The 27301-nt window shown below is 41.4% G+C and overlaps 1 protein-coding gene across 5 annotated transcripts in view; it reads left to right on the top strand.

The window, feature by feature from the left end:
* The window catches only part of LOC149845609 (putative triglyceride lipase), a 269765-nt gene that overhangs the window by 121971 nt on the left and 120493 nt on the right, over nt 1-27301 (top strand). For all 5 annotated transcript variants that reach the window (XM_089995863.1, XM_089995861.1, XM_089995860.1 and 2 more), the window contains exons 13-14: nt 25209-25322; nt 27141-27222. In XM_089995863.1, the coding sequence (XP_089851989.1) occupies nt 25209-25322; nt 27141-27222 (196 nt within the window). The remainder of the gene's footprint in view (nt 1-25208; nt 25323-27140; nt 27223-27301) is intronic.

Below are 27301 nucleotides of genomic sequence, written 5' to 3'. Positions count from 1 at the left end.
TGTGTTTATTCACGCACATGTGGTTTTTGTTTCGTATTTCCTATACCTGTTGCTGGATATGTGAAAAGTAATTTCATGCACATTTTAGAAGTTCCTGTCATATTCGTTGAATTGATCTGCTTACTTATGCGTGTATTGGCGGGCGCATTTGAAGATGACTGATGCAATTATGTTGACCAGTCTGGGTGCTTTCATGTGCTATATGTTGTGTATTTAAGAAAATGTATGTGTATATAGTGATGAGTCCGCAATCTTGCATCTTATCTACACTTGAACATGTAAGAGTTATCTATTACTGAGTACACCTTATTACAGATTTTTGTCATTACAGGAACCCTGAGTAAAATCCTATGTTCAGCTCTTGGGTATTTCCCCAAACCGAAAAAAAAAGAAAAAAAAATGATAGAAAAGATGAACTATACCCTTGGGAAGTTTAGTGGTTGATGATAGCCCCCATAAAAATAATAGCAAATAGACTGTATAGGGAATTCATGAATTCAGGGAGGGCATAGAGTGCTATAAGTTATTATCTATGAAACTTTACAAGGTCCTTTATATGATTGACTTGAAAATGTATATTTCCTAGAAGTGAACTAATAACCGAACCTATAGGTCGATTGCGGTTGGCACTTGAATTGCTATGTCTGGGAACCAGGGGTTCACCTTTTGTACCCTGAGTTAATAAAGTTAATACATAAGTCAATGTAAATTCAATGCTTTTGCCCGACTGGTTTAAAGGTACCGGGGCATCGGTGTTTGTGTTGTAGAAATTGTAACATGAGAAATATTTGATTTTTGTTAATATGTTATTGCTTTGGTACAGGTGCATACATGATATGAATGTGTACAACCCTGAAATTTCAAATTCTAGATCTGGGTTATGTTCATGTGTCTGGATGTTAGCATATGTTATGAATGAAAATTTTCATGTCTACATTTATGGGACATGTTTGATTATCGTGCATTTATGCATTGATTTCCCGTACATGTGCATACATGAAATCGATGTGTGTTTGACATGTACAATCATCCATAAATGTTCACATATACTTGTGAATCATGAATGAATGCATGTGTGTTAAGTGATTTCATGAAAGCACTTACACATGGATGGTGAACACATGCATATGACTGTGGAAGCTCATGCACATTGTTAAAATGATATGAATGAATATGCATTTGGAATCATGTTGGTATTATTGCATACATTGCAAGTTTTATGATTTTTGCATACGATGCATTGATGGTCTAAATGAATCATCACAGGCCTGGAGAGCCTTGAGCTTGGGTTTGCTTTTTCTTTAATTGTTTAAATGCATCGCAAAAATCATACTTTATATTATTGTTCTATATTGCACTGTTCGATGTGTTTCCACGGGCTGGAGTCTCGTGATGGTTCTCGCAGGGGTTGATGCGAGCTTTTGCCTTGTTTTTACATGTGAAACTGCAAAACTCAATAATTGGCTCTTAATAAAAAGGTAATGAATAAGAACATTGTAATATACGTTCTGGGATATCTCATCATGAGAATCTTAGAGTTTCGGTCTTGGGGAGACTGTGAGGATACAAAAACTCCGTGTGCTGAAATTTTGTCCCCTGAACCCGATATTGAGGTTCTTTCTCCTGGCCACGGTTTTAGGGAGAGTCCGCCACTTTACCCGGGAGTGGTGTGTTTGAGACAACTGTTGTTTATGGTACCAAGGAAGTGACACTTGTGGGCGTGGGGTGTCCCTTGTGTCCCCGACATTAGATGTGGAGGTCTAATGTTCCGATGGATGTTGCTGTTTCCTGATATCGGTCGAGGGCTAAGTTGGAACCCAGTTATAAAATACAAATTGTGTGTTAAGCTACCCTGGGAACCTATTTGACCTCGGGGTTTTTACCCGTTTGGTGTATCCGTGGGCAACGGTAATTAAAAAGAGCAACTTAAATTGTATGCATTTAATAAGGCATGCATATGAAAGGGAAATTTAAGGAAAGATAATAAGAGGATTCATGTATTTCGCATAAGTCATGCATTTTCCTACTATGCATTAAAACATGCATATGTTATCTGTTTCCTTAATTGTTATAAGTTTGGTGGATGCATGATGTATGTTAAATGTCTTGTTGTACTAAAATTATGCATCATGGTATGGTTTAATGGTTCTTTATGCATAATGGATGTACCTTGTGGTATGAATGCATACCTGAATTATGAACCGTCATAATTGTATTTCTTTGAATCATTGTATGAATTCGTATATGTGGTTATGGGATATTTAAATGATTGTTTTTTATGATACTTGTCAGATTGCTTCTCATAAATTGTTGACTGTCGTAGCGTAGTTCTTTACTTATTCTTATATGGGTTGAAAATCACATTTGACACCCACACTATATACTTGACACATGATATACCTGCAAGGAAAATTACAGTAATTCCTACTTAGACAGTTGTAGTCTAATTTCTATAAATTTTCAGGTGAAAAGTTGGATTTAGGAGCGACTGCGGGATGAGGCTTTGATCGGGATTTTGGATTTACTGTTGCAAGGATAGTGTGAGAACTCTGATCTTAATTTTCATTGATATTGAAATGAAAAGAATATTTTGGTCTTGCTCCATCTGTAATGTTCTGGAATGCTTAGCCCTACGGTATGACTGGTTTCCGCTGTATTGAAAAACAAAAAAAATCCTCCAAATTTGGGTTAAGATTTCGGGGCGTTACACCTTATGCAAAGATTGAAAGAAAATACGGATTGAATGGTGAAAACGTTCGACGGTTGGAGAAGAAGGCTTCTCCTCCTCTTCTTCCTCTCTTTTCCTCTACTTCTCTCTCTCTCTTTTTCTTTCTTTCTTTTTTCATTTTTTGTTTAAGTAGGCCAAGAGAGAGGTGATTCCCTCCCACTTCTCTAGCCTCTTTTAGATGGGCTGGAGAAGAGAGTTTTCTCTTTTGAGGATTCTAAAAAAATTCCAATTCTTTTAAAACTTGACTTTTTTTCAAAGTTTCCAAAATTTTCAAAAGTCTTTTCCAAAACTAACATAAGTCTCTTTAGGCATATACAAGGACTCCATTTAGAAGTCCTTCTCAACCCTAATTAAAATTCGAAATTAATAAAAACTAATTAATTAATTAATTATTAATTAATTAATAATTATCTAACACCTTCCAAAAATATCAAAATTAACTTAAGAGGCTTCTTAACTTTATTTAACTCCAAATTAAAGCTTTTTATTAAATTTAAAGCTAGAAAAATGTTGGGTATGAATTTGGATCTGGATCCGAATCCAAGATCCAAATCCATCTCCAAAAATTCAAATAGATTTTGGAATGGACCAAATCCAGATTAATGTGGGTCTTGGATAGAGTCCAAATCCATATTAGTTTGAATTATATCTATCGAATCCAGTCCGATCCAAATCCGGATACGAATCGACAAACTGGTCTTTTTTTTCAAAAAATGTGACTTTCAAGCCAACCGAAACTCAAATTCGAAAAATCAACATACCGTTGCGCTCAGTATTTTGAGACGCATCCAACGACATATTACACGAATATCAAATTTTAAATTTTGCCCGAAAATAACCCGAATTTTGCTCAAATTTTGCTTGAATTTAAAAGTCAAAAATTAAACTTTTTCTCACGTTTTAAGTGGCTCGTTTGGACCTAGTTGGTGAGACTTGGACCAAGCTCGGACTCAAAAGCATCGATCTAATATCAAAGCCCAAACGATCTTTCTCCCAGGCTTAGCCAAATTTTTGAAAAATCTGAAAATGACTAAGTATGAAAATATGTGATATTATATGATTTATGATTTATTATTCCCATGCTTTGATACCATAACTATAACGTCCCGAAATTTAATCCAAATTTTTGAGGAATTTTTTTTATAACAGTGGAAAAATTCAAATTAACCGAGTTAAATATTTCAAGCACATCACATGAATCATCAAAGCAGCTAGCATTCATTTTATTTCTAATAAAAGTTTAAAACATAATATCAGAGTTTGGAATAACTGAATGACATAATTACAATAACCAAATTAGAATTTAACATCCCCTGAACACAATAGATCATATATCCTGATCCGCACATCATCCACAACCGTTCTTTATCTTTTACTCTTTTCCTTAAAAATAGTAAAATAATTTGTGTCAGACTACAACTAGTCTGCATAGAAGTATACTATGATTTTGCAGATGTACTATGTAATAAGTATGCAATGTAATTGAATAGTTATGAACAATAAAGTATGATATTAAGTATGACATAATTGAACAAGTAACAAGGTAATTAATCCATTGCATTTCACAAGCTAACTAGCATAACATGAATAATCATATGATCAAATAACTAATCAAGGGTTTAAATAATTCATCTCATGCTCGATTAACTAATTACATATTGTAAATAACTAATAACATGTTCAAGTACAAAGCTTACAATCTTTTGTCTGACTGATATACACAAGAAGTTTAAATTAATATTTCTCTTGAATTGTCTCGCGGTTACTCGCAGGCCAAGGCAACCGTAACAGAAGAAAACATTCAGGGGTTTATTATGTATTTGTGTTTTATTAACCCGAATGTCTAACTGAAACTGAAATCTTAAGGGAGCGGTTGAATGATCGAGAGAACCTCTCAAAGGCCACTAACAAACAATATGCATTTCTAACTTCTGCAGAAGAACATTGAGTTATCACTTAGGATAAGATTTTGTAGTCTGGGTCCCCTAACTCAGAAAACTGGGGACCAACAAGTCATTGCCGCTTGAAGCAAGAAGCATATGTCCTCGGAGTTGCGTACCACCTACCCTCTCTAAGGTAAGCTCGAATCTGAGTGGGTTGCTAACTTATTAATTTGTATTACCCGATTTGTCAGGGTTTTCCCTGATTTGAGCCCAATAGCTAAAAGTCACTAGAATTTCTCAAAATTTTGAATCATACCACAGTAGTAGTAGATCTCCAACCATTCGTACCTTAAATAGGTATGTTAACCAACCTTTGTCCATTTAATTGTGCAGACCCACCTAGAGTGCTCTGGTACCTTCAAACTGTTAAGCACAAATGCCCCGGTACCTTTAAACCAGTCAGGCAACAAAATTATAGTATTTAAATTTTCATGTGTATCCACTCTATAAACTCGAGGATCAATGCGGAACCTTCTTTACTCTGGCTTGACAACTCATGTGCCAACATCAAACCGACCCGCAGGCTCGGTTACCATATCATCTTTCATCATCGTTATTTTTCAATTGCAAATTGCCACAACATACCATTTAGGTTTTGACTTGCGACGTCCCAACACATGGTGACGTGCACTAACAGCTCCTACCAAGACAAGCAGCGCCCCAGTAGTCGGTTCACTTAGAGAGAACATGCATTGCAGTCTCGGAGATTCAGTATTGCAACCACATGCACTTTTCTCCAAACACATTAGCATTTAAACATTTTAGAAAGTATACCGCTTAATAGGCATTTGAACATTTGCTTAATAGGTAGGAATATCGCAGGCTCGAATAATATTTCAGAATCAAATGTCGCTCTAGCTCAAGTAAGTATGAAAATGCAGAAAATGTAGGCATGCTGACATGTGCAACTATATGTTCAGAACCCATCTATATATATTAACAACTAGAGTAATTAACATTGAGTTAACCCACTGTATATCCTATACATGCTTATAATAAGCTGTCATGTGCAACCCATAATTTAGCATATGCTATGATCTGAGTATCAACATTTCAGAACATGCGGTAATGTAACCATGGGAACATACTCCGAATATGTAAAAACTTGAGCATTCAAATATCAGATCCTACAATAAAGTTTAACAGGGAAATTACTCGGAACCTACATAACGCTTTATACTTAGCCACTCTGAGTGCTAAAACAAATTCAAAACATGCACTACTTTACGTAGGGAAGCAAATCAGATCATGCATTAGTTTGAGCATCATGAACTTCAGAACATGCGATATATATTCATTTTACATGAATTAAGAATTTACGAAAGTAAATCATCCTGCCAGTAGCTTGCATTCATTTGCAGGGAAATAAAAGATGCGGTTTACACACCTACTATAAATATCAATACACACACCCACAACATTGTTTATGTTAAACCACAATACCACTGAAATAAATACTTCTCGAAAATTCACAGCATGAACAATCACTATTTTATAAAGCCTATCATAGAAAGTGAAAGTCATAATTGACAAAACGTATGTTTTTTGAAAGCAACTCTCACAAACACCCGTAATACTTAAGCATCTTTCCCAACTACCTGTTATGCATACACACATGGAACCAATTGGACTGCATGTATAATCTACCAACCAATGGTATTGCATATCAAAATTTTCTAGTTAAGCAATTGAATCCCAATATACTCGTACCGTTAACGAAAGGAACTCATAAACACTATAAAAAAAACAATCGATAGACAACAACTCAACATTCCACAACCATTAACCTGATTAACCAATAGTGAAGCCCCTTTATATTTAACAACAATTATCTAACTTTATTAACAAAGTAAAGAAAGGTGAGCGATACAACAGATTTTAAATGGTATATCAAACAATGATTTTCCATTTAGTCGCAAGTTCAACAAATAACTTAATGTGGTCATCCTAATTTTTTTTCATCTGTCACTTATTACAGAGATGGGTTTTGTTTAAATAAGTTAGAGTTCACGCTAAACTGTGCTATACACTAACTAAACAACACGTAATCCATTAAGCTATTCATACCAAAGGTTATTACCAATTAGCTTTACACGAAAACACCATCGTGGTATCCATATGAAAACCCCTCAAAATTTCAAAACTTCTTGATTTGAGGTGAGATACAACACAGTGCTGACTTTAAAACACAATACACACACAAAATCATAGAAAAACCCTACCTGTGAATCGCAGATCCCTGATTTTCTGTCGATTTTCCCTTCCTGCTGCCTTGAACCCGATCACCCTTTACGCTGATTCGTGAACGAGAGAGGGATAACGAGAGGTAGAGGAAGAGAGACATATGAGAGAGGGTGGAGGGGGATTTTAAGAGATGCGAGGGAGAGAGAATCGGAGGAGATCGTGGGGGGGGGGGGTGAATGAGGAAGATCGTGGTCGTTTACCCACCTCACAACTGCGTGAATAACGTATTCACGCAGCTGCTCTCCTCTCCCTTGCTTAAGAGCGTAAACCCCTCTTAGGGTTTCACGTTCTCCTGCATTCTTTTTTTTTTAACTTATAAGGTATGCTTCCTTTCTAACCCTTTTTAACGTGTATTTCCTTTTTCTTTAACACACATACGTGTGTGAGTTTGGATCGTTCAAACTCGTGACCTACGACCCACTTATAAATGGGGTCCACATTTGGGCTATTCGGATCCATCCAAGGATCCGATTCCTTAAAGTTTTAAAACATTCCCTAATGGGTACTAATGTGGTATGCATCCATGGTTCAATTTGTTCATGGACTCATATAAGCAAATCCGGATCCAAGGATCCAAAAAATTTTCTCCTTATTACTAGGATTTGAAACTATGCATCCAAAAGTAAATATTTTTTTTTGGCTTTGTTGTTTCTAATGTGCAATCTCCATTAAAATTTCAAGATACCCGATATCCGAGATCCAATTAAAGTAATGTGGATCCAAACATAAAAATTTGTCTTGGATCCTTGTCATATTTAAATCTCCATTGTCCAGGATCCAAAAAGAAATATTGTGGATCCAAACATCGCATAGGCTATAGCCGCTATACCAATCCCACTAAAGTGTTGTCCAAATATAAAAAATTTCTTATTAAAAATCCAGTTTAAACTTTGCGGATCCATTCAATTTGTCCTGGATTCAATATCGAATTTGACCATGATATTGAGGATCCAAAACCAGAGATTTGATTCATTTGACCACAAACAATTATTAATTATCCAATTTAATGTTCGTGATCCGATATCTAAGATCCAAATGAAATAGCGAAGATCCGAACTGGATATTAGGGATCCAATCATTGAAGATCCAAATAGGATATCCGAGACCCAAATACGAATAAACATTTAAGACAATAAAAATATCCTTGTACCAACTTAAGGACATAAATTTTAAGTTTTATTTATCTGATAAAATTCATGGGTATTACAGTAGACACCAGTTTTTAGAGCCAAGAAAACTGGCTGCGATGTCATCTTACATATACTCAGGCTACATCTTACCAACGTATGGACCAATCTCTGATGCAGAGCAGGCTGTACCATAGCAGGTTGAACCGCGTGACCCTGGCACGATCAGGGAACCCGACCCATCACAAGGAATAGACGATCGGATCCAGTAGCAGCATCCGATCACAGGTGAGGGGACCCGATGCAGGGATGTAATACGCACCTATTCCAGAAGAGGGAAGACCCAGTTCCAAATTGAAATGGTCTCGGGTCCGGATCCGGACCCAAGACCCGGATCTGGTGATCAACTTTAAAAAAAACCTTTCTAGGGTTGCATGAGGGGGTTTTTTGTTTTGAAGAATAACCGTAGTTTCTTTTCAGCAGCATTCCTTTTCTTTTTCCAGTCATTTTCTTTGCTTCCCTGTTACTGTCAGTATTTGTCTTTACCTTTCATTTTATTAAGTACTTTGTTCATTGTTATTGAGATTGAAATAAAAGGAATCCAGCCTCGCCGTTGTGGTTGGGGATTGTTACTCCAGCTTGTTCAGTTCACAATCGTGTGGGTATTACCTTTCACAACCACCATCTGCAAACATGAGGGCTGAAGACTGCATCACGTGGTTATGCCTTCACTACCTCCAGCAAAACGCGTGAAGGCTGCATCAAAGTGGTATCAGAGCTACGACATCCTCCTTCGGCAGCAGCATGGCTCAAAAGGCGAGGGACGATCCAGCACGCGGCAAGGAACGGGAGGAGATCGGTACTGACGATCCTATGATGCGTATGATGGAAATGATGACGAAAATGCAAGAAAACATGCTGCGCATGAATAAAAAAGTAGCCGGAATCTCAAAAAGGTTGGATGGAATGGACAATCGGCTCGTTGCCATCAAATCGTTAGCGGGGTCGCTCCCGACGCCAACCCAACAAGTGGGTACCATTGTGGGTGACAGTGTAGTCGGCATCATCACGGCTGCTGCGATTAGCTCAACCCGAGTGGACCACCATCCTGTCATGTTGTCGGTGTAATACCCGTAAAAAAATACGATGGGTAGTTTTATTCATATTGGACCCGGGATTCGTTACCCGGATCCAAAAAGGGAATATATCTATATATGAGTGTTAAAAATATATATAATAACAATATTTAATAAATAAATAAAATTATTTTTTAAGAGAATAATATTAGTATAAAAATGAATTACTTGGGGTTGGATCCGTGGTTGGACCCAAATGGATTCAACCTGTAGATCGAGAATCCGTTACGGATCCACATTCATCGTGGATCTAGGGGAGAGCTAACCCGGATCCACACAACGGTGGATCCGGCATAGCGGGTCACGGGGTTCGGACCCGACGCCATTTTAAACGGGGGCCAATTACAAGAATCGTGCCTATTCTTGCAAGAGAGCCAAAGAAGGGGGAGGTTACAGAGGGTAACCAACCCCACCCTTCTCGGAGAGAAAGGGGTGGAGTTCAGCTCGTTAAAGGGGGCTGGAGGGGGGTCTCTCCTCGTCTTTGTCGCTCATCTCTCTCTTTCCCTCCGCCTCTCGTCTTTCTCTCGATTCATCAGGCGATAGCAGGTCCACGGTGCCAGCGACCTCCCCAACCACATCAACCGCGTCCTGTGCTTCTCCAGTCGCCGGGAAAGGTAGGTTTTCTGCCTTTTTGTGAATATAGCTTGAATCTGTCTGGGGTTGGGTCAGTCATGGGGAAACCTGATCGTGATTTTTCAAGCATGTCAATGCCTTCCATGGATGTTGGAAAAACCCAACTCTGTGAGTCAGGGATTTTCCGGTAGCAGGGACTTGAAGTTGGGAGCTCCTTTGCCCGACCCTACACCGGAAGTCCCAAATCCCCTTGATTTGGGGATTTTCCTGTTTAAACCCCAACCTGAAAAACCCTCAAATCAAAATGGATCGGGGGTTTGGCTGAGGTATTGGATGGCCAGCCGGGGGGGGGGGGTCCGATTCTTGGTGTCTGATAATCCCTGATTTGGGGATTTTCCTATTTTTGGATTCGATAAACTGAATGAGGAAGGGGGGGGGGGTCGGGAGATGTGATTTACTCAAAGATCTTGGTTCATAGGTGGTATGGTATGGATTCCGAAATCTTTCTTGTTGGGTATAGATTGATCTAGATGAGTTGGGGTTTGTCAAGAAATTGGGGGTCCCTGTGACTTTGGTACTCTGAGCATAGATTTATTTTCTTCCGTATGCTTTTTCTTTGTTTCCTCTCTTAATGTTCTTAACATGCCTAGTTCTTGTTTTGATTTCTGTTTTTGTTTCTGTACATCAAGTGACTAACACTGGTGGTTCAAATTTCTTGTGTATCATTGGATCTTTTTTTTTTATGATGGCATGCTGGAGTTTCAAGATGATATCTGATATTGCAACATGAAACTTTCATTACCTATTGGCTGGAAATGTTATTAAATAATTGAATTAATGTTTGATGACTTTCCTCCTAATAGGTGCCTATGCTTAGTTGGTGACTTTATATGCTACGACTAGTATTTTTGAGCAGTACCTTAAATTAAAAAGGGTTTTGGATGGCTGTATGATTGTTGAGACCTTACCCATTTGTATGTCTGCATCATTGTCCTGTTATCGCTAGTAGATTTCAATAGTTGTTGAAAGGCGGTGAAGGCCTCCCAACTAAAAGAGGATGGCAGAGAATGAGGGATGCACCTTACTGATTGGGAGTTGGTTATGCTCGGAGCAGTAAACTTGGACTAGGGATCATAAAATTTGGACTACTTAACCATGCATGATGATGTAATGACTTGTGGATGGTGTTGGTTATGATCAGATGTGGACATACTGGGTACCTCTAGGTTTTGGAAAAACATTCTTAAGGGAAAAAGGATCTAACATTATTAGGGATTTTCATTATTGATTCTGGATGCTTTATAGAGGACATTAATATACATGTGATCCATATGCCTGTGGAAAAGAAATCTGGTCAATGTGCTTTTGGAAGTATTTGTGGCTTTTGGGATGATCAGTTTGAAGACACTTGGCTGAAGCTTATTATAAGTTGCTAATAACTATTAACCTACAACTGAGAGGATATCATCTTGTGGATCATTGTAATCTGGTCTATGAAAATGATGATAGTGGTGTTTCATGTCTTTGCACCATGACTATATTTTAGGTTGCTATACAAACTGGCCCTGTTAGAGAATGCCCAGGTTAAGATATTTTCAATGTAAACAATGTCTCTACAATTTATTTGGTTGAGAGGGAAAACTATTTTTATGACAATGGTTGCATATCTCGAAAGATCATAAACTAGATCTTTGAAAACTTGGGAGGACTAATAGCATCTTTTGTGTATATGACCATAGAGACTCGAATTTGGGATACTACCCAAACTATCTCTGACAAACCGAGCATCCTTATGTTAATTATTGATTAGCTGAATGTGTTCATTTTGTGGTATCAGCTCCTGGTATTATGCAAGCTGTATTCTTCTCTCATGGAAGTCCATGAAATTTTAATATGATTGGCTGACATATAGTCGGCTGGACTGAATTTAGTCGGATGGACTGAATTTAGTCGGCTGGACTGAATTGACTAGTTTTAGCTAGAAGGATGGGGGTCCGGGATTGGTAAGCTCGACCACCTTCCTTAGCCTATGCAAAAACTTACACTTCTGCCCGGCGAATACGTGAAATGTTATCTTAGCATTTCATTGTACTGGTTGTGCATTTATGAATGAGATCATGGCTCGGTTAGTGATATTTTTGATGAGCGTGTGTAATTTATGTGCACACTCACACACTCAAAGGAGATATGCATTGGTTAATACACGTATGTGATGTAGGTAACGCACATAGTGAGGATGCATATGATTGGGAAATGGCATGATTATGATTGGGTTTGTATTTGCGTGGGTGCACATGTATTTGGCACATGTCAGCATGCTTTATAGTTTGCAACATGTGAGGTATTTGGTGCCTGTTAACATATTATTGCAAAGTTGGTTTTGGAAAGTCCATACATGAAATCAATGTGTCTTTAGCATGTAAAATCATGCATAAATGTTCTCATGTACTTATGAATTATGGATGAATGCATGTGTGTTAAGTGATTACATAAAAGCACTTGCACATGGATGGTGAACACATGCTTATCATTATGGTAACTCATGCACATTGTTAAATTGGTTTGAATGGATGTACATTTGGAGGCATGCTGACCTCATTGCATAAATTGCAAGTTATGATTTTTGCATATGATGCATCGGTGGTCTAAATGAATCATCACAGGCCTGGAGAGCCTTGAGCTTGAGTTTGCTCTTTATTTAATTGTTTAAATGCATCGCAATAATCATATTTATATGATGGTTTTAATTGTGTTGTTCTATGGTTGCCACGGGTGGTAGGCCGTGAAGAGCTACGCATTGGTGATTTGCGAGCTTATGTTTGCATGTTGATTTGCAAGCCTATGATTAACTTTGCATGTTGATTTTGCAAATGTGATTCTATTGCTCTATATTGCACTGTTTTATGTGGTTCCACGGGCGGGAGTCTCGTGATGGTTCTTGTAAAACCCGCATTTAAAAAAAAAAAATTTATCGGACCCGGGCCGGGTCGGGTCCGGACCCGACTCGGGCCCATCGTCGTTAGGGTTTTTTAAAACCCGACACAGGAGGTCTTTCTCCTGTGCGCCGCACCCCACCGCTCCTTCGACCCGATAAGGGAAACCCATCGGGGTTTCCCCATTTGTCGCCCCTCCCCGAGCTCTTTAAGAGCGTTGCGGGAGGGGAGGATCGATGCCCCACCCCCCTTCTCGTTCCCTACAGACGACAACCTCGCCGGCAACCCCGACCGACGCCTCCTCCCCCTCGTGCCCTCTTCCCTCGTCTGCCTGCCGACGCCTCCTCCTGCTGGTTCGATCGCCGCCGCTGCTGCAACCACCGCCGACGATCCTCTCCCCAGGTATGCCGTCTCCTCCCTTCACCTCTCTCTCTGTCATCTCGCCGGAAGGCACGATAGGAGGCCGGTGGCCCCTGTCCTGCCCTCCCTCTTCACCTCCCTCTTTTTCCCCATTCTTAGGGGTTCGCAGGGAGGCCGGCAGGCGGCGCTCGACCCCTGCCGCGCCCTGCGTATCCATCAGAGGCCGACAGGGGGCCTACGGGCCCCCTGTATACTTCTCTTCCCTGTGAGAGATCGGGCGACCGACAGGAGGTCGGTCGTCCCCCTGTCTCCCGGCCCCTCTTCTTTTAAAACCCAGCAGGGGCCGATGGCCCCTGCCATTTTCTTTCTCAAGCCCGACAGGGGCCTTTGGCCCCTGCCCTCCTCCTCTTTTAAAGACCAGCAGGGGCCGATGGCCCCTGCCTTTTTTCTCCATGAACGACATGGGCCATTGGCCCCTGCCTCCTCTTTTGGAAGTCGTGGGGGGGCCTTTGGCCCCTGCGCTCCCCTCCCTCTGCTCATTTTTTTCGGCATGGGCCATCGGCCCCTGCCATTTCTCTTTCTGGTAGGGGCCGATGGCCCTTGCCCTTCCGTTAAAGCCAGTAGGAGCCTTCGGCTCCTGCCTCCCTTTTCGAAAACCCAGCAGGGGCCGATGGCCCCTGCCCCTCTCTTAGTCATCTGGCAGGGGCCGATGGCCCCTGCCCTTCTTTAAATATCCTGCAGGGGCCGATGGCCCCTGCACCTGTTTCCTTTGGCGGCATGGGTCATTGGACCCTACCCCATTCTGTTTCAGGTCAGCAGGGACCGTTGATCCCTGCCTTATTTTTCAGAGAAGCTGATACCCCAGTCCTTTGTTGTCGTTTTCCCTATTCATTCAAATGCATACTGATAACATACCTTTGCAGCTTACGCAATAGGCCCCGTTCGTGCTTCGCGGCCCGACCCACGTATTATCCTCACGCGTAGGCATACGCAGCTACACAACATTCCGAGGTAGGGTAAAGTCGCACAAAGGGCAATTGATGAACGTATTTAAGTTGAAATGATTAAGATGCCATGCTAGATATGCTTAGAGTTATATTGCTTCTGCATTGTGTATTATCATGTTTGTATGCTCATGGGTCAAGGTACAATTTCATTCTTCGATCATTATTTGGCATAGTTGCTTATGAGTTTGAGGTGTGGTTTCGTACTTCGTGCAATACCCATGCTCTCGTTTGCTTGCATATATTTTTGCCTGCACGTTTCCTTTGAGTGAGGTACGACTTCGTGTCTCATGTATTACTTATGACCTTATGTAAGCCCGTGAAAAAAAAAATCTTGTCCGACTCGTGTCAGACACGTGCCCGGCACGTGTCGGACACGAGTCAGCGTTTGACCCCCCGTGTCGGGCCCGGATCCGAGCTGGACCCGAGCCCGAACTCGGACCCGGCTTCTCGAACGATCGAGAAGCCTGTGACTTTAAAAAGTCACAGGCGTCTCGGGTGAGGGGCAGAACCCCTCGCCCCTTCTCTCTCATCTGCTCCACCCCACCTCACGCCGCTGACGCCGGCGATCGGAGACGCCGGCGAGCGATTCCGTCCGGCCACCTCCTTCCCCCCTTTTTTTTGCCGTTTCTCCCTGCAGCTGCCGCCGAGAAGCAGTAGTCTCCCCTTCAGCCGCCGACGACCGGCGATCCTCCCTGCGGCCACCTCTTCGCCTCCCCTCTGAGTTCAGGCAACCCAGTGGCCTCCGAGCACCTACGTTCCTCCCTGCAGTCGCCGAGCGCCGGCGATTCGCCACTCATCTCATCTCTTGGTGGTCTTCGACAACCGACAGCCTCGACCACCCTTTCTGCTCCTCCCTACGTCTGGCAGACGCTCTGGAAGCCCGTGAGCCTCGGCAGCGCCACCACTTTCCGTCCGGTAGCCCTCGATCTTCCGACCTGGCGACTCCCCTGATTTCGGAGGTATAACCCTCCTCCTCTCTCTCTTTTGTGTGCTGGGTGGATCGACAAGGGGACTGAGCCCCCTGTCATCATTGCCGGTTGGCAGGGGGCTAAACCCCCCTGCCTCCCTTTGTTATTGGTCGACAAGGGGCTGGGCCCCCTGTCGTTGGCTCTTCTTGGCAGGGGGTTCCGCCCCCTGTCATTCTTTTTGTTGTTAGACGACAGGGGGGGGGGGGGGGCAGAGCCCCCTGTCGCCTCTTGTTTTGGCAGGGGTTAACCCCCCTGCCTTTTTGCTCTTGGTCGACAGGGGGGTTGAGCCCCCTGTCGCCTCTTGTCGGCAGGGGGTTACCCCCCCTGCCTTCCTTTTGGGGTCGATCGACAGGGGGCTGAGCCCCCTGTCATCACCTCTTGTCGGCAGGGGGTTAACCCCCCTGCCTTCCTTTTTGAGGATCTGTCGACAGGGGGCTCTGTCCCCCTGTCCTTGTGCTTTCTCGGCAGGGGGCTCTGTCCCCCTGTTTTTGCTTTTGTTTTTCGGCAGGGGGCTTCGCCCCCCTGCTCTTATGTTGCTTCTCGGCAGGGGGCTTCGCCCCCCTGCCTTCTTTTGTTTGCCGGCAGGTGGCTAGGCCCCCGTGCCTTCTGTTGTTTCCCCTGCAGGGGGTGGAGCCCCCCTGCTTTTTTGTTGCTCCTCGGCAGGGGGTTCTGTCCCCCTGCCTCCTGTGTTGTGCCAGCAGGGGGCGAAGCCCCCCTGCTTTCTTGTTTTCGAGCAGGGGCTTGCCCCCTGCATCTCTGCTGTTTTTTGGCAGGGGGCTCTGCCCCATTGCCTTGTTCTTGCTGCCTTGTTGCGGCAGGCATGGCGGGGAGCTTCCGCACCCTCCCCTGCCTTTCCTTGTGCTGGCAGACAGGGAGCTCCTGCTCCCTGCCTCTGCTGTTGTTGCCAAGCAGGGCTGAGGCCCCTGCCTCTGGCACCCTTGTCTGCAGGATGCAGAGCTTCTGCCTTTGCCTCCTGCAGGCAAGAGGCCTGGTTGCCTAGTTGCTTCTTGTTTACCTTCGGCATATGCTAACGTTCTAAGCTCTCCAGGTTGAACGGTGGATCCAGCTCGCCCCCTGTGGCTTGAGCTCTTGCTTGCCTACGCTGCATGCGTACGAGGACCCGCAACCCCTTAAGGTAGGGGATTCTTGCGTGAAAGGACAATGAACTGATAAATGCTAAAATAAGAAAGATAACTAAAAGAGGACGATATATGTATACGTACAATATATATACGTATGTCTTTACCTTTAAGGACGCGATTTCGCGATCCTTGTCCTCTTTACTTTCCTGCACTTTCCTTTCTGTCGCCGTCGCGCTATATGTGCCTAGGCTTTCTATTTCTGCCTTTACATTCCATGTCTTTTAACTCAAGGATGCGGTTTCGCGATCCTTGTCCTCTTTACTTTCCCGCACTTTACTTTCCTGCTGCCCCGCGCTTTGCGCCTTGGCATTTACTTGCTTATGTCTGCTTTGTTCTCCATGATGCAAGTCCTGGTCCTCCTTTACGTTCTTGCACTTTACTTCCTGTATTTACTTGTTGCCTCGCGCTTTATGCGCCATGGCTTTGCTTCTGCCTTACTCTCCGTACTTTACTTTCCTGTGTTGTCGTGCTTGTTCTTGCTCTTACCTTTTATATGTATTCGTCTTTATCTTGTTGCCGCACTTCATGCATATGCCTTGCTCATGCATGTATTCTATCTTCGTCGTATGCTTCTTCACTTGCTTACGCTTATCGACCTATCGAGGTGCAACCCCATGCCTCGTGAGTTGTCCTTTACACTTGCGTAGTCAGTATATGATCTCCTACCTCACGAGTTGCTTGTGTAGTTGCCTGCTTGTGCGTTACGATGATCGATGTATGATCTCATACCTCGTGTAGAGTTTTAGCGTTCTACCCTCGCGGTGCGGCTTCGCCCACCGAGTCTTGTCCTTTGTTTTGCCTTTGTATTAGTATGTGCACGAGTTTGCCTCTTGTCAGCTTGCACTCCCTGAGTGCAGCTTCGAGTGTATAGTGTATATCGTTTCACTTGTCTTAAAGGTCTCGACACACACTTATGCACTTCGGTTCTCCAAAGACGATGGTCTTAGGTGCGATCCTATTTTCAGGAATGTATAGCTTGTAAAGTGATAGCGTCCAGACCTCTCAAATCGATGTATTTGAGATAAATGTGTACAACCTTAGTTTGCCTATTGGATACGACTTAGATAACCTTGTTTAGGATCCTGTGCACGAGTAGGGCGGGGATCCTAGCGAGGTACTTGCGCCATCACTAGATCGGCGTTTCCTCACCTTTGATACGAGACCTAGTTTCTAGGCCTTCTGGTTCAACCATGTTTGTAGCGCCTTCCTTCGTGAAGGTATTTTTGGATCTCTTACGAGGGATCCATGTTCCTCCTCTAGTAGTTGTACCCTTAGTCACGTACGATATGTTTGGACTACGAAGAGCAGGACGAGAGGTCTATAGTAACATCTAAACGTGTATTGACACATTAAGCTAATCCTGTTATGTTGATTTCGCCTAATAGGCCGATTGCTCGCGATTGTCTAAAGGACCCGAGCACGATCAGTTGGAACTGGAAATGGTTCACTGTGGGCTTCTGTAAAGTAGAAGTATTGGGATTTCCTGCGAGAGATCCATACCCCTCTCATCGTGGTTGTACTTTTGAACATGTACGTTGCGTACTACGATGAGTAGGATGAGAGGTCTATGTCTGCCTCGAACATCCAATGGCATGTGTTTAAAGATCATAAGAGTGATGTTTCTACCCTCACTGAGGATTGATCCCTTTCATCGTGATTATACATTTGAATAGGTACGATGCGTACTGCGATGAGTAGGATGTGAATTGTGTGCTTGCCTCGAACGCGCAATGGTGCGTATAACTCACCTAAATAATAATCATGCGCCTTCACAGGCAAGATGCTCGATTGGGTTGAAAGACCAGAGCATGAGAATTAGACGGCGGTTAAGAAACCCTCCGTCGTGCTCATTCGGGACGGTTCATCAAGAGAGAGGATGGATGGTACAAAACTCCGATGGACAGTCATATATGGCAATCTCGGGCAAAGATCCGACCTTCCCCAGTCATCGGAGGTTAGGGGAAATCCTTTGGGCCACTTCTGCAGAAGTACGGATGCGCATCCATTGGGCCTTTATTTGCCTTTGGAGATTTACTCTCTTGGTCACAGACCGTCCCCTTAGGAAGCGGACTCAGTCAGTCATTCGGGGTATAATAAAATACATAGCATAATGGACCCTCGAATCGATCTCGGCTGTTTCTACGTTTTGCCTTGTGCGTACCCACAACGGCCTGCTCAGTAATGAGATAAGATATAACTTATACACATGATCATGGGATATGCATGTTGTGACGTGCGTTGCTTGCTTGCTTGTTAGCTCGATAGTTCGGTATACTACTCGTTGAGCTAGGTACGCCTATTGAGGCGTTACCCTTGTTGGTTAAACTGCTTACGCAGTTCCTTGCTTGCTTACGCAGTTCCTTGCTTAGTAATAACTAGCTTCACATACTAGTTGATTGCTTATCCTGTGTAGCTTATGTATTGCTTATGATGCAATAGCTTGTGCCTCACGATTAAATCACTTGTCGATGGATTGAGCCATCCTATGGTACTTGTATATGTATTACGAGTGTTGTTATGAATACCTGTCTTATGCAATTGCTTTCCTTGGCTGGTGAATAGAGTTAGTTACTCTTCACCTATTATATCTGTGAGATTGCTATAGTTGTTTGTTTAACACTCTGATTCTTCCTGCTCTTGTGTGCAGTTGTTTGCTTTACTAGAGCATTGCTTACTCTATAACATATTTGGTTAGATCTGCTAGTCTTGCTTGTTCCTGCTTGAGCTAGCGTTTATCTTGCTTATTGCAGCTTTTGCTCTTTCTTGTCCTTTGCACCCCTACTAGTCTGTTGTGAGACTGACCTATTTTCATGGGCAGGTGGTGAACAGGTTGAGACAGCTTGCGATGGCACGATGACGCGATGCATTCAAGGCAATGCCCTTTCCTAACGTTGCGCTTTTGGGGACTCTTTTGATGATGGATGTGGTATAAGGTTTCCTTGAAAGCATCTCTTTTGATTAGAACTCTGGATTTCTAAAACTGTATTACCAAAATGTGGTTCTTCTTTTCATTTCAATAAAATATATATTTGAATTGCAAATCGGTTTGTAAGGGGAAATCTGCTTTCGGTTGTAATGTGCCCAAGGTCTAGGGACTTGTTGTTTTGAACCTGATCTTCCGCTGAACTTCTGTTTTAAACTCTGATAAATTATTGATTTCAAAGCTTTCAACCTTTTTCATAAAAGGTTTCAAGTCCACGATTTTGGGGCGTTACACCTTATGTGTTTGCCTATCTAAGTGGTCAATGTATGACTTTGGTACCTCGCGTATTACTTATGTGCTTTTCCCTCGATGTGCAGCATCACAAGTCGAGAGTTGTTTGTTGACATGTTATAACCTGCATATGCTCACACTCATGGTAAATATGTACTTACATAAATGTAGTCTTGTGCCTATCATGTTATCACTTGTTTTCAAAACACTAGAAGTTGCACTTGTGCGCTATACTTCTTTTAAAGAGGATTTCCTTCTGCAAACCCAGAGCTCTTCAAAATACACAGCTTTTGCAAAGTTAAGTTTTAAGTCATGTCGGATTTCGAAGTCACATATAGGCCCTCCCAGGTCCACACACTTGGGAGAAATATTTTATAACCCTGATTCGAGTTGCGACCCAATTCGAATAACCCCGATCAGGGGCATGAGCCTATGGATGAGTGGGGTTCTGTTGAAGGACCCATTCTTTATTTATCAATCTAGTGTCGCATGTCGATACTAAGATAAATTTTGGATGCAAGATTGATAGTGATGTGCCTTGTGTGAATGACTTAATGTGGCATTATGGCTTTTAAGGATGAATCGTGCCAAATGAGCACTCCTATATTCTTTGAATTGTTATGAAGTTGTGTGTTGGGTATTCCTTTTGAGAAGCCACAGACCTCCCTTGTTCAGTATAACGTACTTTTAGACATGCAAAACATGTTAAGTACTTTGTTGATCGGACGAGAGATCCGAGATGACCTTGCATCATGAAATATGAAAAATGTTGTTAAAGTGAATTCAAGACTTATCTTGCCAGGTTGTGTTGTATTAATTCTTTTGCAGATAATATCTGTTGGGGTTTCTTTTGTGAAACCATTTCCCTTTCATTGTAGTCGTACTTTTGACAAGTACGACCGTACTTTTTGACAAGTACGTCTTCTTACGTTGCGATAATTGGATGAGTAGGTTGTGGCAACCTCGATGAGTGCAAATAACAAAATGTTGTGATCACCTAAATGAGTGATGTTTTCGCCTTCACCGGCAAGATACTCGAATTGGTCGAAAGACCAGAGTATGTAGAATGGGTCTTCAGTTAACTACCCCTGATGTACTCATTCGAATCGCTGACTCCTGTCAGGAGAGAGGAAAGGAAGGTACAAAACTTCGATGGACAGGCCATTAATGGTAGTTACGAGCAAAAGACTCGGCTTCCCCACTCATCAGAGTTAGGGGAATGGGACTACCATAATTATCCTAGGTGGTAGCTCTCCATGTTTGGGATGCATCCATTGTTTATGCTGCTTTGGGGATTTCTCTCTTGGTCATCGACCGTCCCCTTAGGTGCGGACTCAGTCAGCTATCCGGGTTATCATAAAATACATAGCATAATAAACCCCCGGATCAGTCTAGGCTGTTTCTAGAGTCGTGCCTTGTGCGTACCCGCTTGGCCAGTTAATATCGAAACATAATTTAAATCCGATCACACAATGTGTTCAATTATGCACGTATGAAAGTTATAGGGTACAACAGGTTCAATACTTATGGAATTGTGTGTGTGGTTGATGAAGCATTGTATTTTGCTAGTTAACTTTCTTGTGCAGTGCTTTGCTTGTAATAGTTAGCCTACTTGTGCCAGTAAAATGCTTGTAATAATTTTAGCATTGTGCTCATGATAGTTGCTCTGTGAATCTGTTGAAATTAAATTGCTATATAATTGCCTGTCTACTTGACATATTAAATTATTCTGCTTAATTATGTTTAATATTGTCATGTTTGTGCACCTACCAGTTTTTAGTGAAACTGACTCATTTTATGGGTAGGTTTTAGAAAGGTAATACAGTCTGCGATGGCACGATGGCGTGATGAGGTCAAGATAGAGCTCTTTCCCTGATGTTTCGCTCAAGAGGACATGTTGGTAAATTTGGTATAAAGGGTATTCCAAAATTTCTCTATTTATTAAACCTTGAGTTACTAAAGCTGTTTTAGTAAACTTCTTCTCGGTTTCAACAAACAAATTCTCCATCATTGAAATTGCATTTCAAAACCATTTGATTTCAATAGTTGTGCGAAATTCGGCAAACGAAAGTTTACGCTGTAATGCGCTCAAGGTCCATTGACGTGTGGTTTTAAAAATATTATTTTCCGCTGAAGTACTATTTAAACTCTGATTATTGTATGATTTCAAAGCTTTCTAAACTATTCTAAAAGTTACAAGTCCTGGATTTTTGGGGCGTTACAGTTCTCGCAGGGGTAGATGCGAGTTTTTGCCTTGTTTTTGCATATTGGATTACAAAACTAAATAATTGGCTTTTAATAAAAAGATAATAATTAAGAACAGTGTAATATACGTTCTAGGATCTCTCATCTGGAGAATGAGAATCTTAGAGTTCCGGTCTTGGGGAGACTGTGAGGATACAAAAGCTTCTTGTGCGTAAATTTGGTCCCCTAAACCCGATATTGAAGTTCTTTCTCCTGGCCACGGTTTTAGGGAGAATCCGCCACTTTACCTGGGGGTGGTATGTTTGACACAACTGTTGTTTTTTGTACCAAGGAAGTGACACTTGTGGGCGTGGGGTGTCCCTTGTGTCCCCGACATTAGATGTGAAGGTCTAATGTTCCGAAGCTGATTCGGTCGAGGGCTAAGTTTGGAACCCAGTAATAAAATTCAAATTATGTGTTAAGCTTACCCTGGGAACCTACTTAACCTCGGTGATTTTACCCGTTTGGTGTATTCAACAGTAATTAAAAAGAGAAATTTAAATTGTATGCATTTAATAGGGCATGCATATGGAAAATGAAGATCTTAAGGAAAAATAATAAAGGATTCATGCATTGCATATAAATGATGTATATTCATGCTATCCATTAGAACATGCATATGTTATATGTTCCTTTAATTGTTATATGTTTGATGGATACATGTTTAACTTCTAATGCATGTTAAATGTCCTATTCTACTTGATTTGTAATTCATGGTATTGATTGATGTTCTTTTATGCCTAATGGATGTACCATGTGGTATGAATGCTTGCCTGAATTATGAATTGTCATAATTGTCTTCCTCTGAATAATTGTGTGGATTCGTAATTGTGGTTGTGTGATATATAAATGTTGATATTAATGTTACCTGCCAGTTAGCTTCTGATAAATTGTTGACTGTCGTAGTATAGACCTTTGTTTATTTTTGGTATATACTGAACATCATATTTGACACCCATATCACATACTGGATTCATGATGTATCACATTAAAAGTTACAGATTTCCAACTTAGACAGTTGTAGTCTAATTCCTATAAAATTTCAGGTGAAGAATTTGAGTTAGGAGTGGCTGCGGGATGAGGCTTCGATCGGGATTTTGGATTTACTATTCCAAGGATAGTGTGAGAACTCTGATCTTAATTTTTATTGATATTGAAATGAAATGAATGTTTTGGTCTTGCTCCACCTGTAATGTTTTGGAATGCTTAGCCCTATGGTATGATTGGTTTTCGCTGTTTCAAAAAAAAAACCTCAAATTTTTGTGTTAAGATTTCGGGGCGTTACAGTCAGAGGGCGTTGAAGAAGATCTGCGCAAAACTACCAATCGGGAGATGCCCCATCAAGGTACGCCGCTGCCGAACCCTGGCGCGACCACAACACAGTCGACCTTGAGTTCTATTGGAACTTTCCCCGTCATTGGCCTGACTACGCAGCCCACTCAATAGGGGTTGCAGGCCCGTCACGGCCTGCGTGGCCCAAACATGATGCCGGATCAGCCAGCAGGCTTGCGAGCGGCAGCCTGGCCTGGGATGGGTTTGTCGACCCTCCCAGCGCTTGCGCGTGGGGGCACAGTCACAGTCCATTCTCGGGCCAAGGGGATTGATCCCCTGTGGAGCAATCCGGACCCCTTAGGGTCTGGTCAAGAACCTTTATTAAATGGGTCCGGACCCGGTTTCCGAGGACCACCCTTTGGGTTTTCGGGAATGGGTCTGGGTCCAACAACCCCATACCCAGCCTACCCGGTTGGGTTCGGTTCGCAGTTCACTACGAGTCTGGCCCAACCCGTTATCTTTGAACCCCAAAATGGATCCTATCGCGACCCAAACTTGTATCGGACCCGGACGGAGCTCCAGCTTGATTTTGAGCCGAGTCAAAACTAGACCCATCATCATATGGATCATGGATTGAGTTCAAACCAAGCCTTTTACCCCCACAACTCGATCCACGATCCAACCTATCCAAATCTGGGTCTGACGAATAGTCTAGGATTAGGCCCGACCCATATCCAGTCGAGCGAATCATCTCAGTCCTATCCCAACCCAACCCGATACCCGAACTCCAACCAACCCATTAACCCCTTACCGATCCAAAACCCAATACCTCACCTGATCCGACAACACTGTCATAACCCAAACCCGTATTACCTTGCTCCTACCCATTTAGAACCCGAGAGCCACCAGACCCACCCACCTTACCCTGGACCTCCTGTCATCCCGGTGCCTTAACGCCGGCCGCAGATGGCTCCCGTCCATGGGCAAGCCTGATAGAGACAGAATCAACAGGGAGCGGCGCGACCTGAGCGCCAACCACCCATTAGTGGAGTTCGTCAGCACCAGCATCCAGGCGAGCAGTACCGCACAGAGGGTGATGAAGCAGTATGGGACGGCGACGCTTTCTAGAACGAGTATTTTGCAGGAATGGTGGAGCCTCGACAGTAGAGAACACCAGAGCACCCCTCCACTTCCGGAGTGAAGCTGGAGTTCGTTTCTTTTACAAGTTGATTAAGTCACCTTTCAACTTTGACAATCACAATGCCTCACAAGCTAAATCATCCCATGCATCACCATCCATAGACATTGTTTCTAGGCACTTTTTTTTCCCCTAAATGTTGCACAAATCTTATTTCTGACATTCACACACACATTTAGTACAACACTTCAACTCCAATATGCATGCAAGAGAACAATTTTGTTTGCACCATTTTCTTCACTTGTTAAATCATCATCCTTATGGCTGATTGACATCTTCTATCTTAAATTGAATGCTCCTCATCCTTGCAGGTTATGGCAATAAGAAAAATTTTCTACTCTTATCACTCGGTTAATAATAGATGTGGCCACTTATATCATGGACTTAAACCATCAATGGGTTTTTAATCTCACCCATCAACTATGATTGCTTTGATACAATGTTGAATCTACATCATAGTTGTAAGAAGATGAGTTCTTGGATTATCACCAAACGAAGCTTCAAGTAGCTCCAACCAAAATACCGAAAAAGATCATTCACAAGAACCACAAAGGTTCATACACAATACCCAAAAAAGGGTATACAAAACAAGAGGAAAAAAATATTTTTATTTGAATGGGAAAACACCCCTTGAATTCATACAATGAGAGGGGGCAAAGCCCCATATTTATATACATCATAGAAGGTGTAGAGGAGGGAGTCATTGTCGTTGGGAGCCCAATGACTCTTTGCTTTTTGACTTTAGTCAAAAGTTGACTAGTCAAAAAGCTGAAAAAGTAAAAAATAAAAAGGATAAAAAAATCCTATTCTAACTAAACTAAAGAAAAAAAAGTAATTCCTAGTTAGCCTAGTTTATTACATATTATTTAACAATAGTCCAGTATGATATTAGATAAGTACTCCAGTTCCAGGCTACAATTTTTCCTTTTGAGGCCTTTATAGATATTTCTGAATCTAAAGTCATTATAAAGTTTTCCCTTTGAATCCCAATTCTATGGCAAAGCTGCAACTCTGTGCTGGTCACATCTTTATAGTTTTTGGATTTCTAATTATTTGTTGATTTTTGTTAAAGGCTTTTCCTATACAGTTTGATGGTTCTAGAATATTTTATTGTTACAGGGAGGATAATTTAGAAATCAGACCCATTTGGCATGTTTATGTGACTGGACATAGTTTAGGTGGTGCATTGGCTACCCTGCTTGCTCTGGAGCTCTCATCAAGTCAAATGGCAAAGTGAGTTTTCTCAGTTTGTCTTCAACTGATTTTTTTTGCCTTTTCTATCCATCGTGATTTGTGCATCTTAAAAAAAGTTCATTATGTAATTTGCAAGTTTTCAAGTTTTGGGCATTCAACATACGGATTGATCATATGATATGTACATATTGGATTTGATTTAATCTTGATACTTCGATTCAAGATACTGACTTGAAAAACATGCAGAAATTTGTAATGAAATGGAGTTTGAGCAGGAATAATCTGATGTTTTGACTTTATGTCTGGTCATATTTTAGTTATTACCAGTGTAATGCTTTTCTGATGCTTATGAGTACATGGAATAGATGATGTCCTCTTTTTCTATCATAAAAAATGTTATGGTTCATTTATTCATTATAGCAAATGTTATGTAATGATGCTAGAAGTATCATGTTCACCAGGTAGTCAGCTTTAGGTTGCTACCCAAATGCTCAAACACATAGAAAATGTTAATGTAAATTTTATTTGTGAGTTAAAATTTTTCAGTGTGTCAACTGTAATGCACTTGTTGTGGGTTAAATATCAAAAAAGGAGTTTTAAAAGTTAGTAGAAATACTTGTTCTAAGAAAAAAAACTTACTAGAGATACTGCCCCTTGTCAAATTGTATATATGTTCATATGTACATACATATATATATCTTTATATGTGTATGTACATGTATGTAATTCTCTATATATATAGATGTACATATATGTATATGTACATTTCTTTTTGTACATTTTTTAATTTTTGTTGTATTTATTTATTTATTTATTTTTTAAGGCTGGATTACTAGCCGTTACTAGTCTAATGGCTAGTTGGGGCCCTCTTTTGTGTATATATTGGGGACTCTTTCCCATTGTACAGCATGCATTCTTTGCATTTCTTCTCAATAAATTAAATATTTTTTAAGTGTTTTGTGAGTGCTCTCTCTATCCCTTAATGGCTTTTGTGCTTGTGCCCTTGGTTCTTGTGATTGTGCCTCTTGGAGGTTTGCTTAGCATACTTCTTGGATTGAGATTGTGATCTTGGTGCCAATTGAACACTTTTTTGGTGGTTGATCTCTTTACACCCTTATCACATGCAAAAGCCAATAATGCACACTTAAGTATGCAGTAGTTCCGATATTTTTGTATGTTGAGTAGATTTGGCAAGGCAATTATATGATATTAGCGGACCCCATGTAGATGCGTGTTGTAGCACAAAATGTTTCATAAACTTCTATGTCAACACATAAATATGCTGCAATACATGATATCAATCATTACAACATTGTTTTTGGATCTATGTCAATTTGAATTGTCATGATAAAATCATGAATTTACTAAAAATTCAAAACAAAAAATGTAAAATTGTGGTGAATTTAAAATGTCAATTATTTACATTTTTTGGACTCTGAAAATGTATACTTGGGCAAGTCCCAGCATCACTCTTCTTATAGATGTTGTCATACCACTTGCTTGTATATATCACTGACCTGTATCCTGTTATTAAGAACTTGTCCCTATCATTCTGTTATTTGCTGTGTGACCTGTTGTTTTTGCACTAGATCCCTGTATCCTTCCTTTATTTGAACATAAATTTTACATATTATTTATAAGTTGGTTTAATTTGCTAATCTTATTTTTGATGTTTCTTGCATTCTTTATTTCAGTTTAATTCAGAACATTTCTCAGATTGATTTCAGTTTTTAGATTTTGAGTTCTTTCATGAATCAAAAGACATATTCAACTTTGGTAAATTAACTCTTCACAGTTGATATATTGATATTTTATCAAATTTATTAGATATTCTATTCCTTTTTTTAATTTGATCAGACGAAGGGCAATTTCAGTGACCATGTACAACTTTGGCTCTCCAAGAGTTGGAAATAAAAGATTCGCAGATGTGTACAATGGGGTAGGTCCCTAATATGTTTCTTGCTGATCAATCTGTCATGTGTGTGCACATGCAGGCATCTGTGTATGCTGAGTGAATA

Source organism: Nuphar pumila, chromosome 2, assembly GCF_984573655.1.
Source record: "Nuphar pumila chromosome 2, dmNupPumi1.hap1.1, whole genome shotgun sequence".
Lineage (NCBI taxonomy): Eukaryota > Viridiplantae > Streptophyta > Magnoliopsida > Nymphaeales > Nymphaeaceae > Nuphar > Nuphar pumila.
This window is presented reverse-complemented; position numbering and strand designations above follow the sequence as displayed.